The 18692-nt window shown below is 39.7% G+C and overlaps 1 protein-coding gene across 2 annotated transcripts; it reads left to right on the forward strand.

Annotated features, from left to right (window-relative positions):
• The first annotated feature begins 274 nt into the window (after positions 1 to 274).
• LOC126808957 (coadhesin) lies at positions 275 to 9570 on the forward strand. Of its 2 annotated transcripts, XM_050534040.1 has the most exons (7): positions 276 to 421; positions 3276 to 3356; positions 4229 to 4260; positions 5144 to 5359; positions 5758 to 5949; positions 6698 to 6889; positions 8585 to 9570. In XM_050534040.1, the coding sequence occupies exons 1-7, from the start codon at positions 351 to 353 to the stop codon at positions 8920 to 8922; spliced, it is 1122 nt and encodes a 373-aa protein (XP_050389997.1). In that variant the 5' UTR covers positions 276 to 350; the 3' UTR covers positions 8923 to 9570. The 2 variants fall into 2 exon arrangements, with proteins under 2 accessions (XP_050389998.1, XP_050389997.1); XM_050534041.1 differs by lacking the exon at positions 6698 to 6889 and having other exon boundaries at positions 275 to 421.
• Positions 9571 to 18692: the final 9122 nt, after the last annotated feature.

The raw sequence follows: 18692 nt of genomic DNA on the forward strand, positions 1-18692 counted from the left end.
AAATTTTACACGTTGTTGTTTCCAGCCCACAAAAGCGTAACCGTGAAACATCATATCTCTGTATCAATGATGTTATTTTTTTAGCATGGCTCAAGATCAATTAGAATTGCTCTTCTATTTTCTGTTAGTGAGTCAGCTCTCAATATGCCCGCCCCCTCCAACAATCAGCTGTCACTACCCGGATACATGTAATATTTTTGACTACATTGTGTTCCTAATATGGTCAAGCTACGTCCTGTTTTGAGACATAACTAATAAGTATATAAGTCGATGGATTTAACAAATCTAAGTCAGAATTTCAAGAGACGTGTAAGTTGTAGGAACACTCGTCTCTTCTTCAAATTATCAAGATGTCTACCAAATTAATGTTAATTGTCTGCCTGTTTTTGGTCGGTCTGTTTAATGACGTATCTTCTGAGACGTGAGTTCTGGTTTATTTAATTATTTATTAAAAATCGCAACAGAAAATGCTTAACGTCTGCTTCAACGGTAATAATAGCGCAAACATATCTGTCTGTGTTAATCCGAGTTTTAATAAAACTAGGAAATATCACGAACTAACTTTTCATCATCCTAGGTCAGTGCTTATGTGGAGACTTAACCTCTCCCCCAAATTCTTAAACCTAACCTACAATCTGGCGAACAATCACTTGCCCTAACCTTATGTACATTTCAGCGACCTTGACAAAAACTGAACTGGCCTTAACAAATAGATTTAGCGGTGGTCAGAATAGTTTGAATCTCGATTGTTAAGTATTGTTATAGACTAGATTATACGGTACTCGGTTTCTAATTTTAACTTGTCAAAATTGATTTGCTATACGCTTACATCCACCGCGAGAGATTATTAAACCTACATTTTAAGATTTTTAGTCATCTTAATCTTAATTGTACAAATGACCATTACTTTTGTCCTTAATAATTTAAAACATTTAATGATTTTCCGTCATATTTACTGCTCGTACAAAATACACTTTTCTATGCAGGTCAGTGTTTGGAATTTGCTATAAGTTGGGGAGCCTAAGATCATATTAAATACTATCTAAAATTAATTATATCCTTGTGACAATGTCTTTTTAGATTAATCACGAGTCTTAGTTATTGTCCCCCGCCTTTCGAAGAAAGCAGGGGACTATTAAAATGGGTTCGTCGGTCCGTCTGTCTGTCCGTCCGTCCGTCCGTCTGTCTGTCCGTCACACTTTTTGGGACACAATAACTCTCCTTCTAATTGACCTAGAATGTTCAAACTTGGTGTAGGTGTTTATTAGGTCAATGCCTTGATGGAGTTCGAAGATGAGCATTTTCTACTTAGGGTAAGCAGAGATAAGCGATTTGATTGGTTGATGCTTTGGGACACGATAACTTTAGTTCTAATTAAGTGAGAGTGATGAAACTTGGTGTATAGTTTCATTACACCAATACCTTACTAAGTTCGATAATGAGCATTTTCTGCTCAGGGTAAGCAGAGCGATAAGAAATTTGATTGGCCGAGACTTTGGAACACAATAACTCTCCTTCTAATTGAGGTAAAATGTACAAACTTGGCGTAGGTGTTTATTAGGTCAATGCCTTGATAGAGTATGAAGATGAGCATTTTCTGCTTAGGGTAAGTGGAGATAAGCAATTTGATTGGTTGATGCTTTGGGACAAGATAACTTTAGTTCTAATTAAGTGAGAGTGATGAAACTTGGTGTATAGTTTCATTACATCAATACCTTGCCTAAGTTCGATGATGAGAATTGTCTGCTTAGGCTAGGAGCAATAAGCATTTTGATTGGTCAAGACTTTGGAACATAACAACTCTGCTTCTAACTTGATGTTGATGTTCGTCTTGACCGAATTCAATGATTAACATATCGAGCTAAAGCTAAGCAGAGATAAGCAATTTCCTTGGTCGATGCTTTGGGACAAGATAACTTTGATTCTATCTGATAGAGAGTGATGAAACTTAGTGTATAGTTGATAATCAGTTTGATTGCTCGATACTTTTGAAAAAAAATAGATGTGCGATTAATTAATATGTGTCATCTATTTATTTGGGGATTTCGGCGGGGGACATCAGCCTCACTGTTGGCTTGTTTATATTTATTTCCATTTAATGCCTCTTTAAATTTTTTTGCTTAATTTAATATTTAGCATTTAATACAGTCTCTAAGTATTTAAATAGATGGTATTTGTGGCCAGAGTGATGACGTCCCTTTAAATCGTATTCGAGACTTGTTTATTTAGTATTTAAAACTGTTTTAAGGATTTAAAGGGAGTAAACCTCTAACTCATTTTTTCTTCATAATATTCGAAATTGAAAACACGAATTAAAATTTAATATTGGTCAATTTCAATCAATATTGATGTTGCTGTTAGACCCATTTTCGTCAATTTTAAGGATCCAAAGGATACAACCATGCGCCTTTGAATTAATCATATTTAGTTCCTTAGAGTGATAGTACCTCTTTAAATTGTGCACGAGTCTGGTTATTTAGCATTTAACAAAGTTTTAAGTATTCTAATTAACTATATTTGTTTCCTTAGCTAGAGTGATAGCCCCCCTTTAAATTGGCCACGTGTATAGGGTTTTGAGTATTCAACACGGTTGTTGCTATATATCATATAATTTAGTATAACTTAACGTCAGTATGTCAGTACACGGGGGTATTGATCTTGATTATTATTCACTAAACGAGTCACACTCTTTAACATAGTGTCCAACATAATAGAACAACATATGAATATATCAATGAAACTGATCGGATGACAAAACTAAAAATAGTAACAAAACGTAATGGGAAAACCCTCGGTATTTCTGTACTTCAGTAATGGAGAATTAGTCAACCAATACTCGTTGGCCATTCTGATTTCTATGTTCAACTTTTTTTGTTTACGTTAACGTTAACGTACATACCGGTTGACCTCGATTACTCTAAAAATATAGTCTATATGCGGGTGAACCTCGATTTTCAATCTATTCGAAATTCTACGCCCTTGACAATTTGGACGCAGGATTTAATTTTGAATGTCAGAAGGAATGAACGTGAATGTGGTTTAACATCCTGATTTTATCCACCGACCGGGATAATGAAGACGGGTATATGCCATGATATGCCGATATAAGGGACAGCGGCTCTACGGTTATTCTTTTACGTGCACCCCAACAACAGATTGGAAATTGAAACTCTCTCTCTGCTTGACGATGGAAATTGAAACTCTCTCTCTATCTCCCCTCTCTCTGTCTCTTTCTGCTTTACGATAAATTATGTAATTTATTAACTATTTTGTAGATGTACGTTTATCTTCTACCGACAAGTGAAGACTGAAATAAGATGTGGGCGGTTTGGTTGGCAAATATGTACACAATACAAGTACGTACATCTTCTTAACCCGTCAAGCGTGACGTTTTTAAAACGTTAACTACCCCCTATTGTGTAATTCATTTGACAAAGTGACGAAGAACTATGTACTATGTTCTAAGAATAGGTTGGGGAAAATACCTCCAAGGCGTTATATTACGCCCTACACACAGTGAGTGGCAGTTGTTCCGGACGTAATAAAACGCCCTACACATGTTGCGATTGTGGGGGAATTCCCAAGGGATTCCTCCAAGTGACGAACTATGTTCTAAGAATAGGATGGGCAAAATACCCTCAAGGCGTTATATTACGCCCTACACACACTGAGTGGCAGTTGTCCAGGACGTAATATAACAACCTACGCATTTAACGGGTTAATATTGTCAAAATTTCAGTTATCCATAAAATATTCAATTTATTTATAAAATCATTTTAAAGTGTGGACATGATGCTTAGAATATGTATATTGATACAATATCATTCCATGCAATACTCTGGCCAATATATTGACATAAAAACGTCATTGTCGGTTCTTGTCGGTGATTAAATAACGTTAACGATGTATTATGTAAGGGCTAAATATGCCTAATGTCGATCTCTGGTTTGGTCATAAATGTTATATAAATCTTTAATTAGACATTTATTTACATGCCAAGTCCATAGTCAACTCTCTAGAGCATCGGATAATTTTGATTTTCTTCGGATTTAAACACGATTGCCAGTTAATGATTTGAGTTTAAAAGTTGACAACTGAGACTTTGTTTATTATCGTCACAAACGTAGCAATGACACCCGAGACTACACCGTTCTTGAAACGACCATAACTCCGCACAGAATGAAATTTTCATTATTTCATTATTTATTTTTTGATTTGTTTTTAACAGGACTGTTTCAAGTACCGGTACACGACCATGCAGTAAGTAAAACATATTTTATGTTTTGTAAATGAAATGAAATCAAGGGTTTAAAATCCTACTGTTCCGGCTTTCAGCGATTTTTCTTTAATTTTGGCTGACATGAACCATAAAGATGTATAATGAAGGGCTAAAAGATTTTAAAATGAACTTGTTACACCAAATAAAGAGACAGCTTCTCTTTTTTTAATGGAAGGGTGATGATAAATCTATTTGGTTCAATGAATGGGGAGCCATAAATCTATTTAGTTGAATGAATGGGGGAGCCATAAATATATTTGGTTGAATGAACGGGAAGCGATAAATCTATTTGATTGAATGAATGGGGAGCAATCAATCTATTTTAATCCTGTATTAAATGCTGTCTATAAGTAAATCCGGATCTGGCACCGTTTTTTGAATGGGCGAGAATCAATCGGATTAAAATACAGATCCACATTTCTGGAGTGGTTTCCCCTTGTCAGTAGTGCAGGAAGGAGGGCCTGGCACCTTTCCTGTTTATTTGATTAGGCTATGCTTATTCTTTCTGGAACATCTGACCTGACGTTTTGGTATATTGGAGGAGTTAACATTGCTAGACATTCTTGCTGTGTATAAAGTACTCATGTTTTGTATTTCAAACTAAAAAAATAAAAATAAATAAACATCATAGATAAATACTATGTCCTTTGAAATCCAAATCTACCACGCCTGCTTCCGGTAGCGCATGCGTAGGCTATACTTATTCTCTGTGGAAAATTTGACGTCACGTCTTCTATATTGGAGGAATTAAGCTAGCATTGCAGTGCTTTTTTGCTTTTTTTTTATAAACTTTTTATAACTCTGGTTATTTCAAAATCAAGAAATATGGACATCGTCTCATCACAAGGTTTTCGTTTGTTTCAGATATGACAACAACTACGTCCATTCCAATTAACGGTGGGTGGACAGAGTTCGAAGAAACAGAAATAACGGAATGCTCTGCTTCTTGCGGAAACGGAACCCAATATCGAACGCTGACCCGCAACTGCACGAACCCGGCACCGTCCAACGGTGGTTCCGACTGTGAGGGAAACGCCACAAGAATCGAGATTATTTACTGTAATAGCCAGACTTGTCCAGGTACGTGTAAATATTTTAAAATATTGATTTAGTTAGAAAAAACGTGATGAAGTGGGTTATAGAGAGCTTGGCCAACTGCAGTCACGGTCTCCATTCTGTTACCCAGAATGATTGATCGAACAAATGACCCGCTTTAAATTATATGGTCTGGCATTGAGTCAAGTGGCGTCTTTTCTTTCCAAAGCTTGAACGTGACAAGGGTCTAGGTTGCCTGTCTACCAGGTGGCTTTTGTCCGGGTCAGGCGCTTTCCCCACCCACGCAAAATCATGGGTCACCGCGCCCTTGAAGGTGGGTGACTGGAGAAATGACATGGGCTTAAGCTTACGGCCATCTCTCTCTCTCTCTCTCTCTCTCTCTCTCTTGATATCTTAATTATGTTACTCTTTGCAATTCGTAGTCAATGGTGGATGGACTGAATATCAAGAAACCGGAAATAGAACAGAATGTTCTACGTCATGTGGAACTGGTACTCAAATTCGAACACTGAGCCGCAATTGCACAAACCCAGTCCCTTCTGGTGGTGGTCTAGATTGTGAGGGCGATTCAACTATAACGGAAATGGTTAATTGTACGGGAGAACCATGCCCAGGTAGGCCAAAATTCAACCTCTTTCTCAGCCTTGTTAATTATATAATTTAAATAAGAACTTCGCTTGGGTCATAGATAAAACCCTGGTCACAAAGAAACAGCATATGTATTCATTTTAGGCAGGGACGGAATGGGGGACCGGGCATCAACTCCTCGGCCCGTGACGGGTTTCCAATCTCTAAAAAGGGACTCTACTCAGGCGTGAAATTAATTTTTTTTTAAACAAATTTAGGGTGTGACAATTTTACCAATTCATCACAGGCCTCCAAGCTAAAAGAAAATATTGGCCGGCAAACTACGCGCAAACACTAACTTCTTTTGGGTCCTCTGATACCACCATACTCATTTTCAGTCCAACCTTGACTTTCGATAGCGTTGTTTTAGTTCTGGGTCATATTCAATACCAGATTGATGCAATATCTGAATACAGTTGGGTGACCTGATGGTTTAACGCGTGTGCGTTAGATCATAAGGTCTGGCATTGAGGCAAGTGGCGTAGTTTGGGTTCCCAGCTTCTACGTGACAAAGATTAGGATCGCCTGTCCCAACCTCGAGGGGTTTTTTCCGGGTCCGATTTCCTCCCACAGGAAATATTGAAATAAAAATTCAACCATATGTTAGTCAAGAAATTAGCTAGTTTGTGTCGAGTGGACGTTTAACCCCATTTCTCTTTCTCACTCTCCTCACTCAAGCAGATAAGTAGGACATTAAACCCCATTTCATTTCTGTATTTTCGTACATTTTAACAGTACATGGTGGTTGGTCCGACTGGTCTGAATGGGAAGAATATGACGAATGTAGCGCCCTCTGTGGTACCGGCAAAATGGACCAATGGAGGACAAGAACTTGTAATAATCCCGCCCCTGCTTTTGGCGGTGCCGATTGTATTGATGTTAGTTTGGAGAACAGAACTGTCGAATGTAATACTGACGACTGTGGAGGTATGGTATCTCTTTATATACGCTTTAAACAGGAACTTAAAGATGAATTATGCAAGAGCTACATCTTCTTATTGCAGGTCTTTTCTGGCATCAAATGCTATATAAATTATTATTTAGATATTTATTCACATGGTAGACCCGTAATCAACTCTCCGGATGGCCTTTATTTTAAATTTATCGGTTCACGTTAGTATGGATGCCACCCATCGACTATTTCTTGTCAAAACTTCAAACACGCATAACTTTGCTCAGATTAAAGTAATTTGACTGAAATTCTCAATTTATTCATATTTAAGTATAGCATTTTGAACGAACAGCTCTCTAAGTCTTACATAATGCATCTATGATCGAGCATTACTATATTCAGCACCCTGGGGGGGGGGGGGGCTGAATGGTTAGCGTGCGCGCGCTGTATCATAAAGTCTGTCATTGAGTCGACTGGCGTGGTTTCGAATATCCCGGGTTGTACGTGACAAGGAGTAGGGTCGCCTGTCCAACCTCGTGGGTTTTCTCCGGGTCCTCCGGTTTCCTCCCACTGCTAAAGACCCCTACGCGCAAGCGAATTATTGAAATAAAATTAAACTATATGTTAGTCCCGAAATGACCTAGTTTGTGTCGAGTGGACGTTAAACCCCATTTCTCTCTCTCTCTCTCTCAGCACCCTGGGTGCAATAGGAGCATGTCGGTGAAATCGTGACATAAATAATGTTTTCAGTTTATGTTCTTCTATAAAAATCGAACTTGAATTCATCCTAGAACAACTATTAAAATCCCCTCGAGCATTTTGCACCCTGGGCGTTCCAGTGTCCTTCCTCTGGTGGTTTTGTAGTCCCAATTCTGGAGATCTGCTGACGCTGTTACGATCTCACTACATTTATTACCGATATCATTCCATGCAAAGCAGAGTTATTTCCCCTCTTCGTGCCCAACTATTTTAGCTATGAGGAACATTTTACCCGGACAGGGCGATATGGCCTATTCTTACTTCAAATTCAAATTGATAAGGGTTCTTTTTTTCACGTGCACGCCAATGTGTACACGGGACCTTGTTTTTTTATGTCGTCCGAAGACAGGCATACACCATGCAGTGTGCTATGTTGGTGTATATGTGTGTGCAGTACCGGATTAGGGCTCGGTTGTTCCTAAAGTATATTTTGATAGGTGGCCTTAAAATAAAGCTTGTTTTCGGCAATGTTTTGTTGGTCTAGGCATGTTAATAATTATGTGAAATACATACAAATCAATTATCAGTTGCGAAATCAATAAGAAAATTAAAAAAAAATACGATATTACCTACATAAACATGTGGGAAGAGACGAAACGTCTAGTCAACCTGTTGCCGGGCAACACAAAGTATGAAAAGCTTTCAAGGACTAACGCGTAGATGAAAAAGGTTGCCATTTATTTACATACAAATAAAGGGAAGCATTTTTGTCATCACCTGTTAATTATCACATTATTTTTGCTTTATTTTTTTGTGCCCTGGATTTTTGGCTGGCGCTAAGGACACGTACCAAATGGTTAATTCGGCACCGTTGTGTGTGTGTGTGTGGGGGGGGGGGGATTTCCGTCTACCCTACGTCCAATCGCAACTGTCAGAGATACTGGACAGAGAGAAATGGGAAAACCGTCTCACTGCTCAGAGGGAACTGGTGGCTGATTTAGACTTCTAACAGTAGTTTTATTTCCTTTCAGATCTGTGTCCACTAAACGCGGTAAAATATTTCCCACATCCAAACAACACCAAGAGATTTTACCAATGTGATAACGGAGTCGCCAAACTACGGAACTGCGCCCCATCTACAGTTTGGAGCCAGGCCGTCTTGACCTGTATACACCCGTGCGTACCAGACGATGACTGCAGCAACGGCAAACCGTTAACAGCCGACCCAACAGACTGTACTAAATTCTATTATTGTAATTTTGGAGAACGATGTGGGTCAGCGGTGTCTTGTGCACTTGGTCTCGTATTCAATCGTGCTACAACGAACTGTGATTTCCCTTATAATGTACCCGGATGTGGATCTCGGTAAAGTCTGGGGTCCCGGATACTAGACACGAACGAACAGTTGACGGAATTCAGATCTGTTTAAAGATTGTCAATGTGCCAAGATGTCCTGAATGGGCGAATCTCTTAATAACAAATCCAGTACATTTTGAAACTTAATTTCCACTGTGTCTGAATCTAGATTTAGTGGAATAAAACTGGAGACAGACGCGTTGGCAAAAATAAGAAAAAAGAATTCGCAAACTGGGCGCAAAATATCGGTGGGGGACACGTCGCCCCTTCAGTCCCTTCACCAAGAAAACGCAAAGCTACAGTCCGCCTACACTTACGCCAAAAAACAATTACAATGTACATGTGTTTACCGTTACCCGAACGATCCTATTATTTGCAGCCAAAATCACCGGCCCTAAAATTGTCCGATTTTCCAGGTTTCATAAATCGGTCTTGGCCTTGGCTGTGGTTTCGTTGGCCTTATATAAGTTCAGTTGAATTAAATGGTTAAAGGATCAAATGGTTAATATTATTATTTGTATGTGATCATTTGTTGTTTTTCCAAATTGAAAATCCTCGATCGATGATGTATACAACCGAAGTTTTGTTTAAAATGTGTTTTAAATTGGCCATCCCATTTTATTCGATTAAATTTTTAAATAAGTTTTATGGGCGTTTTATGCGAAGCTATGCGTAGGCTACTAGTATTAATTTATGCTTTAAATGGAAATGTCCAGTTCTACAGTCAATCAAAACTGAGCCTTAATCAAATTAAACTAGAATATAAATTATTTCGTGCTTTGTTTATACACTGCTGGGAGAGTCCATTAATCATAGTAAACTAGAATATTCACATTTTAATTATATCATTCCATATGTATAATTTGTTTGTTAAATCCTGGGAGAGTCCATAAATCAAACTATTGCATGCTTTCCAATTGTTTATATTATCTGTATATTTGGTTAGTTACATCCTGGGAGAGTCCATTAATTAAATTATTTCCCGCTTTTCAATAGTTTATATTATTTGTATAATTGGTTAATTACTTCCTGGCAGAGTCCATTAATCAAATTTTCATGCTTTCCAATTGTTTATATTACTCGTATTTGTATACTTGGTTAGTTACGTCACGGGAGATCAATTAATTAAATTATTTCATGCTTTCCAATTGTTTATATTATTTGTATAATTGTTTTAATTACTTCCTGAGAGAGTCCATAAATTAAATTATTTCATGTTTTCCAATTGTTTATATTATTTGTATAATTGTTTTAATTACTTCCTGAGAGAGTCCATAAATCAAATTATTTCATGTTTTCCAATTGTTTATATTATTTGTATACTTGGTTAATAACTTATTGGGAGAGTCCATTAATTAAATTATTTCCCGCTTTCCAATTGTTTATATTATATGTATAATTGGTTAATTACTTCCTGGCAGAGTCCATCAATCAAATTATTTCATGTTTTCCAATTGTTTATATTATTTGTATACTTGGTTAATTACTTATTGGGAGAGTCCATTAATTAAATTATTTCCCGCTTTCCAATTGTTTATATTATTTGTATAATTGGTTAATTACTTCCTGGCAGAGTCCTTCAATCAAATTGAACTCATCGAATTATTTTATGCTTTGTTTATATGAATACTTGGTTAATTACGTCATGGGAGAATCCATTAATCAAATTACACTCACTGAAATATATTTCGTTTTTTTGTTTATATGTATGTCTAGTCGTTCGGATGGGGCGAAAAAAGAGGTCCCGTGTACAAATTGGCGTGCACGTAAAAGATCCCTTGACAGTTGACATTCGATATAAGATTAGGTCATAGTGCCGCTGCCAGGGCAAAATTTCCTCCATAGCACACTACTGTATGGCATGTATGCACATCTTCATTAGCCCAGTCAAAGCAGACCAGTAGGACGTTAAATCCCATGGCAGCATTTCATTTAATTGTCATTTCCTCCAAATATATTATAGCGACCGTCTCCTCTCAATCCGAGGGAGAGTCGTTCGTTCGTTCGTTTCTGGGGTTTTACGTCCACTTCCACCTAAGGTGATATCGTAGACAAGGATGTTTCCTAAGAAACTTACTGGAGGAAGCCGTATGGATTATGCTTTGGTCCAGTTTAATTTGAGACATAGTGTCTTAGCAGGGAATGCCCAAGTTAAAAATCTCATTGAAAGGAGCGGAGAAAGTTTTGGGGTAGAAAAGGGGTGGCGAGCGGGCGCAGTCTGGTCCGCTTGGCCATAAATGTTTCGATCTTTGTTTTGGGTGGGTAGGGGTAGGTAGGACTGTCAGCCGGGCCCAAGGGCCCCGCCGCCTGTCCGACCTAGGTTCAGGGGTGCTTGGCCGCCAATGGGTTATTCCCTTTGTCTACCCTCAGGACGAGGGTGGTATCTACCGGGGGTACTGGGAGGGTCCAGGGGGCCCTGATCGTATCCTCTATACCATTAATGGTGAGCTTATCGAGACCGTAGTCCCTAACCATTTCGCCGACTGCCTGGCCGTATGACTTCTTGGTGGGGTCCCCGACTCTTTTGAACCTCGAGATTTCGTTAAAGGCTGGACACCTTTCACCCAATCGGCTTAGTTTGGCCCAATGCCCCAGGGTCAGTTTCTTTCTTCGGAGTGACAGAGGGAGTTCGCCGACATCCTGTAGTAACGACTCGCGCTTGGCACCTAAGCCACAGCCTGTGGCAATACAAATGGCTTTGTATTGTATCGTGTCCAACTTGCTTAGTGTAACGGGTCTTGCATTTAAGAAAGCCATGCAGCCGTAATCTAATACAGGACGTATTAGAGAACGGTAGATCATCATGAGGGCAACTCGGCTTGCTCCCCATTCACGTCCCGTTATTTTCCTCATAAGGTTCAGGATGCGCTGAGTACGTGTTACCACATATTTGATGTGCGGTCTCCATGTCACTTTCCTATCAAAGATTACACCAAGGAACTTGGTTTCGTCTTTGAATTCTATGTACTGACCATTGAGCTGCAGGGACATCCGGGAAACCTCGGGATCCCTGCATACTAGCATACCTACAGTTTTCGGTGACGAGATCTGAAATCCCCAATCATTTGCCCAAGAGGTGAATCCGTCCAAGGCTCCTTGCATGCGTTTCTGAACCTGCGAATATAGACTACCCTTGGTCCATAGGGTGCTATCGTCCGCAAACGTAGCAAGCGAAATATCTTTTCCGAGATATTCTTTGATATCATTCACCATAATATTGAACAATGTTGGGCTTATAACGGAACCCTGGGGAGTTCCGTTATCCAGTCCGGTCTCTTTACTGAGGTATTTGCCGATTGTAACCCTGATTTGTCTGTCTGAGACAAAACTCTTGATCCAGTTGTACATGTTACCATGCACGCCTACCAAGGACAGTTTGTGTAACAGTCCTTCTGTCCAGACAAGATCGGAGGCCTTTGACAGATCAACAAAGATGACACAGAGATAGGATCCGCCTCTCGTGGCTGTCACCATGGCATGCTGGAGTCTGGCAATGTGATCGAATGTCGAGCGGCCTCGGCGGAAGCCGCTCTGGTTCTTGTCTAGCAGCTGGTTACTCTCTAAGTAGTATGTTAACCTATCGTTCACCAGGGTTTCAAGAGTTTTGCAAAGCGTAGACGTGAGGCTTACCGGGCGATAAGACTCCGTTTCCTTTGGGTTTTTTCCCACTTTAGGGTTTGCAACCACCGTAGCCGTACGCCACAGACAGGGTATCTCACTTTTCCGCCAAGAGAGGTTGAAGAGGTCAAGGACGATTTTCGAAGCATTTTCGGGCAGATTTTTTAGCATAGAGTACTTGACCCCGTCCGGCCCCGAGGCGCTGTCTTTTTTAGAAGATAGCGCTTTCTCGTATTCTCTCAGGGAAAAAGGGGCGTTCAGATCTGAGCGTCCAACAAGTTCTCCGCCTTTCGGCTTAAACTTTTCTTTTTGCGGATCGAAGTCTTTTTTCCTGTTGCTAAATTCGGGCGTAAGGTTGTTATTGCTACTCGCCATAGCAAATGTTTTAGCAAGAAGTTCGGCCTTTTCTGCGCAGTTCTGGGCCACTTCTGCTTTGTAACAGAGAGTCGGTGGGCAAGCCGTCCTAGTCTTACCATTCATAGCATTAATCTTCTGCCACACCTCTTTAGAGTTTGAATTTGCATTCAGGGACTCGCAGTAGGCGTGCCAATGTTGGGTTTGACACTGTTTTATGACGTCTCTTGCCGCATACTTTGCCTTTAGGTATGCGGACCACGTGGCCGGAGAGAGGTGGCGTTGGCACTTGCGAAGGCATCTACGACGTTCCCGTACTGCGACTTGACAAGAATCGGACCACCAAGGTTTTCGAGGCTTAACAGATTTGGAGCTTGACATGGGGATAGAGGCCGTAGCTGCCTCTATTATAGCACTGGTTACGTTCGTGGCATACTTTTCAGTATCCTCCGTAACCAGTTTCTCTTCCCTCCACTCACGACAGAGTAGGTTGAAGCTGCCCCAGTTTGCCTTAGACATTATCCAGCTTGGTCTCCGCTCTGTATCGTCCCGATGTGGCGACTTGCTAAGAGTGATCGTTATCGCCATATGATCACTGCCAAGCGTTTCGTCACACCTTGTGGTCCAGTCGCACAACGTTAAGTCTAGATGAGATGGGTTGCAGCCCGGCCTAAAGTAGGTTGGGCTGCCGTCATTCAGTCCGTTGTCTTCGATAAAGCTGTGCAGAACACTGCCTCTACGATCAGTTTTCGTTGAGCCCCACAGAGCGTGGTGCGCATTGAAATCCCCGCAAATCAAAATACGATTGTATTTGATTTGATCGTACAGGTTCTGAAATCCGTTATCTACTACCCTTTGTGGGGGTGAGTAGATATTTATCACTGCTAATCTAGAGCCGTCTGCCATATGGATTACTGCGCCCTGTCCTTCCAACTCCGTTACATTGAGCGGTAGCTCCTCGTGAGCCACGCCTACTCTAATGTACATAGCTAGACCACCTTCTCCGCCTTTAGTGACGCCAGGTCGATCTGACCTTAGACATGTGTACCCAGGAAGTTTAACGTCGCCGTTATTCGGACCTAGTTTCGTTTCTTGTAAACACAAGACGTCATAGGACCCTTTGCTAAGATGGTGACGTAGTTCGGTCGCCCTGGCCCGAATGCCATTTAGATTAAGTTGAAGTACCGTTAGCTTACCCTCCATTTAAGAGCCGGAGAGATACACTCGGTGACTCCAACAGTCTAAATTAGCAGTCCTCACCCTGAATATTGACAATAGCCTCAACATGTTGAGGTTGGCCTGATGGGAGGACCCCCTTGGGGGATGACGTCACCGTCATTTGGAACCGCTTTCGGGCCAGTTCCGATCGCTCCACATCGTTCGTACTCCGACTCCGGTGTCGTAGTGCCTTTCTGGGTGTGCTGACTTCTGGGGATTTGGCCGAATCGGAGTCGCCCTCATCCTCAGATGTCATTTTGCGCTTGAGTGGGGTATTCCTACTCACGGACTTTTTCGGGCCTTGGGTAAGGTTCTGAACATACTTTGCCATGGTTTGAGACAAGGCAGCAACTAGGTCGTTATTGTCGGTGCTGCCTTTCGTGGCCAACACCAGTTCCGTGCAGAACATAACAAAGCCTTTTTCGTTTCTGAACTGGGGAACGAATCCTCCCACAGCTTTGGGTACTTTGGCGGTCACCGGGGGAGCCAGTGGAGCCTGTCCTGTTTTCAGGGCAGGTAGTGAAGGTGAAGGTGAGCGAGGGAGAGTAGGTTTATATCCGACATATACAACGCCATTTCACCCTTAAATTTAATGGGCTCTTCCATTAAAAGGCAACAACGATTGGATAATTGCTATATAGTTTCCGCCAAATAGCGAAAACTACCGAAGTAATCACGTGCAATTACGTGCATGTTTTTGTTTATACGTCGCCATTTTGGACTATTGAATTCAAAGCAAAATCAAAATTATTATTATTATTATTATTACAGCATATTTATAGTGCACCCTTTCATATAACATGTTCAGGGGCACTTTACAAAGTGATAATGTAAATCACACATAAACAACAAGATTATGCGCATGTTAACGATTGTATACAGAGTCAGTTAAAAGCCTGATTAAATAAATGTGTTTTAAGTTGTTTTTTAAAAGAATACAGAGATGTACAACATCTTAAACTAAATGGTAGATTATTCCATAAAACAGGTGCTTGATAACTAAAAGAGCGCTGACCATAGGAGACTAGTTGAACAGTTTTGGGCTTTAAAAGTAGTTTATCTGATGTACGTAGTGTTCGGCCAGGTGTATAAAGTTCTAAAAGATCTGAAAGGTAAACAGGAGCTAAATTATTTAAACATTTAAAAGTAAGTAATAAAATCTTAAAATCAATTCGATATTTAACAGGTAACCAGTGTAAATTATATAAAACAGGAGTTATGTGGTCACATTTCTTAGTTAAAGTAACAAGTCTAGCCGCAGTATTCTGTACTTTTTGTAATTTATCTATAAGCTTTAAAGGTAAACCAACTAAAAGTGAATTAAAGTCATCTAATCGAGAAGTGACCAGAGAATTAACAAGTGACTTAGTGGCCTCTACAGTTACACATTTACGTATTTTACCTATATTTCTAATATTAAAATAGCACAATTTACAAATATTATTTACTTGAGCTCCCATAAGCATAAAACTATCAAAGATAGCGCCAATATCACGAGCAGAATAAGATGAAAATATATCACAATTACCAATTACAACAGAGGGGTTATCTTGTGCAGATTTACTTAATTGATGCCTTGAGCCTAATAACAAATATTCGGTTTTATCGTCATTCAATTTTAGTAATACGAATAATCAATCCTTTTTAGCCAACATATTGACGATGGAATAGATGTGAATGCAAATACTTTCAAGTCTTGTAGTGTGTGGAGAAATAATCGCAATGTGGACGAAAAGAAAATTCTGAATGATGTCTTAGACATGGATAACCGATCTAAATACATGTATGTCGATAAGTACGCCGTCTATTTCGGTCCTTAATGTTAGAGACTGTACCATAACAAATTTTAATTGTCAAAAGAATAAAAATTTATTTCTGTGGTTTTTTTTGGATTATTTCGATCATCTACGTCATCGGCGGTTGATATGAGCTGAATATATTGACCTGAGATGACGTCATTAGCGGTTGATATGAAATATCAACCTGTCATGACGTCATCAGCGGTTGATATGAACGAATATATCAACCTATGATGATGTCATGACAATTTGTTATGAGATATAACTGCTATGGACATCAAAGTAAAAACTACCGCCAAGTTGTATATAAACCTATATCTACCTATTAGAATCGGAATGATTTTGACACAACACACATTTTATGGTGCAAATGTACCATGTAAAACTACGTATGGGCGTATACCAAATAATTCACTGGACAAGTGTTTTGACGGAAATTTGTAAAGCCACGCATTCCATTTTATTTGATTAATTTCACGACTTTATAATTCATATTAATAAAATGATATAAGGATAAGCTAAATCTATGAATATGTGAGCTTGTTTGCACCGATATAACCAAATAACATAATATTAACCCTGATCTCTGCTTAAAAGCATAATGTTCTTTTACATAGCGTGTTTTATGCTTGAATAAAATACGACACTGAACGTGATGCTTTTTTAGATTTAACCTTTTTTGTGTTAAGATGTAATAAAAATATCATTTACAACACTGTAATAAAAGACGGGGATATTTTATAGAATTGAATAAAGCGTCGATACAAGATCTGAATTCTATGTACTATATTCACCCTTTAGATTGAATTTTCGTATTAATAATTTTAAGAAATCTTTGCTTTGATCTGTTTTTTTTTAAAAGAGAGCTGTTGTCCGTTTACAGTTTGGGGGGCACGGTGACCAAGCGGGTAAGACGCTGTTTCGCTAGCCTGGAGTTCGGGTGTTCGATCCCCGCATTGGCCTGACAAGGACAGCTGTCTAGTCGTTCGGATACGGCGGAAAAACTAGGTCCCGTGTATAAATTGGCTTGCACGTAAAAAATCCCTTGGCAGTTGGAATTCGATATAATGGTAGGCTGTAGCGCCGCTGCCCGGGCAAAATTTCCCTCATAGCACACTGTATGGCGTATGCCCGTCTTCATTAGCCCAGTTTAGGAGCAGAACAGTAGGACGTTAAACCCCATTTCATTTCATTCATTTCCGCATTGGCCGTGAAATTTCATCGGGGTTGTTTTATAAAAGAGGGATGGTTTAATGTATAAAACCCTGTGACAAGGGCAACCACGACGGAAAATCCCGATGAACGTTCCAGATCCTGTTTTTTCCGGGAATCCAGTATTTTTCAAGTAAGATTGGGTGTCTCTACATTTTTCTAGTAAGATTAGATGTCTCCACTTATCGTATAATCCAAAATTGTCAGACTTTTATATTTAATCGGAAGCATTGCAAACGCGCCAGAGGCTACAATTTTTAACAGATAATGAGTTAACTATATAAGGTTCTTTTACGTACAAACCAACGTGTACAAGTGATGTCGATGTTTGCCTCACAGGTTCCTTACAAGGTCCAGCACCCTGCACCAGGTTGGAAAAACCCGTACGGCGTTAAACCCTATTTCACTCCGTCCACTACCTCAATTTCAAGACATATATAGTTAGAGGCAAGGAACGTGTATCCTGTTTTTAACGCATCGAAAAGTGACATCGATGCCCCCGTTTCCATGTCACTGTGGAACCACAACCAAACACAAGGCCGAATAACCGAAAACATCTTGAAGGGGTTCCAGAACCGCATGCGCAGAGACTACAACACTGCCATCTCAACATCATCCGATTTGTTGAAATCATCAAGCTAATCGAACATTTGGAGCTGCTCCCCAAAGAAATTGAAAACAGAATCGAGCGACTAAAGGACGGTTGAACAATAGCGTCCCCAGAGGGGCTGTGACACAAACACACACAAATCAAACATGGCGACCTGCACGGGAACCTTGACATTGAGCGAACCATGAACTTTGCAACTTGATTATCACAGGTAGACATTTTAGCTGGAAAGCGTGAGACTTGGTATTCCCGATAATCGAGGAATCTGATAGGCTGTCAAGATGGGTCAGTACCCAATCGAAATAGGTGCCGAAATATGCGGGGTATTACGTGAAGAGCTTCATAAGATGTACGAAGTTAAAGTTACAATTTCATATTTTCTAAAAAAGTCAAAACATAATTATTTCTATGTCTTTTGCTCAATAGGTTGTCAACTCACTATTATACGATCATAGGTTATCTTTCTCACACTTAAAAATCTTCACACCGGAAATAATAACACAATTACCCCCCAATTACCTCCCTTGTTTTCCTATTCCTCCACCATGGAATAGCTATCTTCAAACGTTTGAATTTGAAGTTGAAAATGATATTTTTGCCAATTTCTCGACTGGCAATAATGACTTATAGGATTAATAGGATTATTCTTTAACAAGGTAGGGCTGTTTATATATACCATCTATTTTAGGGCTTTATTTTAATACATTTTAAAAATATAACTTAAAAATATATATGAAATTGTAACTTTAAAGAGAGATCATTCTATTAATGTTGGTGTAACCATGTCATGTACACGGACATATTTTCATTATATGTAAGAGTTATATATGTCTGGGGGATCACGTGGCTAAGTGGGTAAGACGCTAGCTCGCTAGCCTGGAGGTCGGGTGTTCGATCCCTGCATTGGCCGAGAAAGTTCATCCGGTTTTTCCGGCGTGGTTCTCCCTTGTCAGTGATGCAGGACGGAGGGGC

The sequence above is a fragment of the Patella vulgata genome, chromosome 1 (assembly GCF_932274485.2).
Source record: "Patella vulgata chromosome 1, xgPatVulg1.2, whole genome shotgun sequence".
NCBI classification, from domain to species: domain Eukaryota; kingdom Metazoa; phylum Mollusca; class Gastropoda; family Patellidae; genus Patella; species Patella vulgata.

Coding starts and splice junctions, on each gene's coding strand:
- LOC126808957 (XM_050534040.1), top strand. CDS start 351: ATGTCTACCAAATTAATGTTAATTGTCTGCCTGTTTTTGGTCGGTCTG. Junction 4,261..5,143: donor TACCGGTACACGACCATGCA/GTAAGTAAAACA, acceptor CGTTTGTTTCAG/ATATGACAACAACTACGTCC. Junction 5,360..5,757: donor TAATAGCCAGACTTGTCCAG/GTACGTGTAAAT, acceptor TGCAATTCGTAG/TCAATGGTGGATGGACTGAA.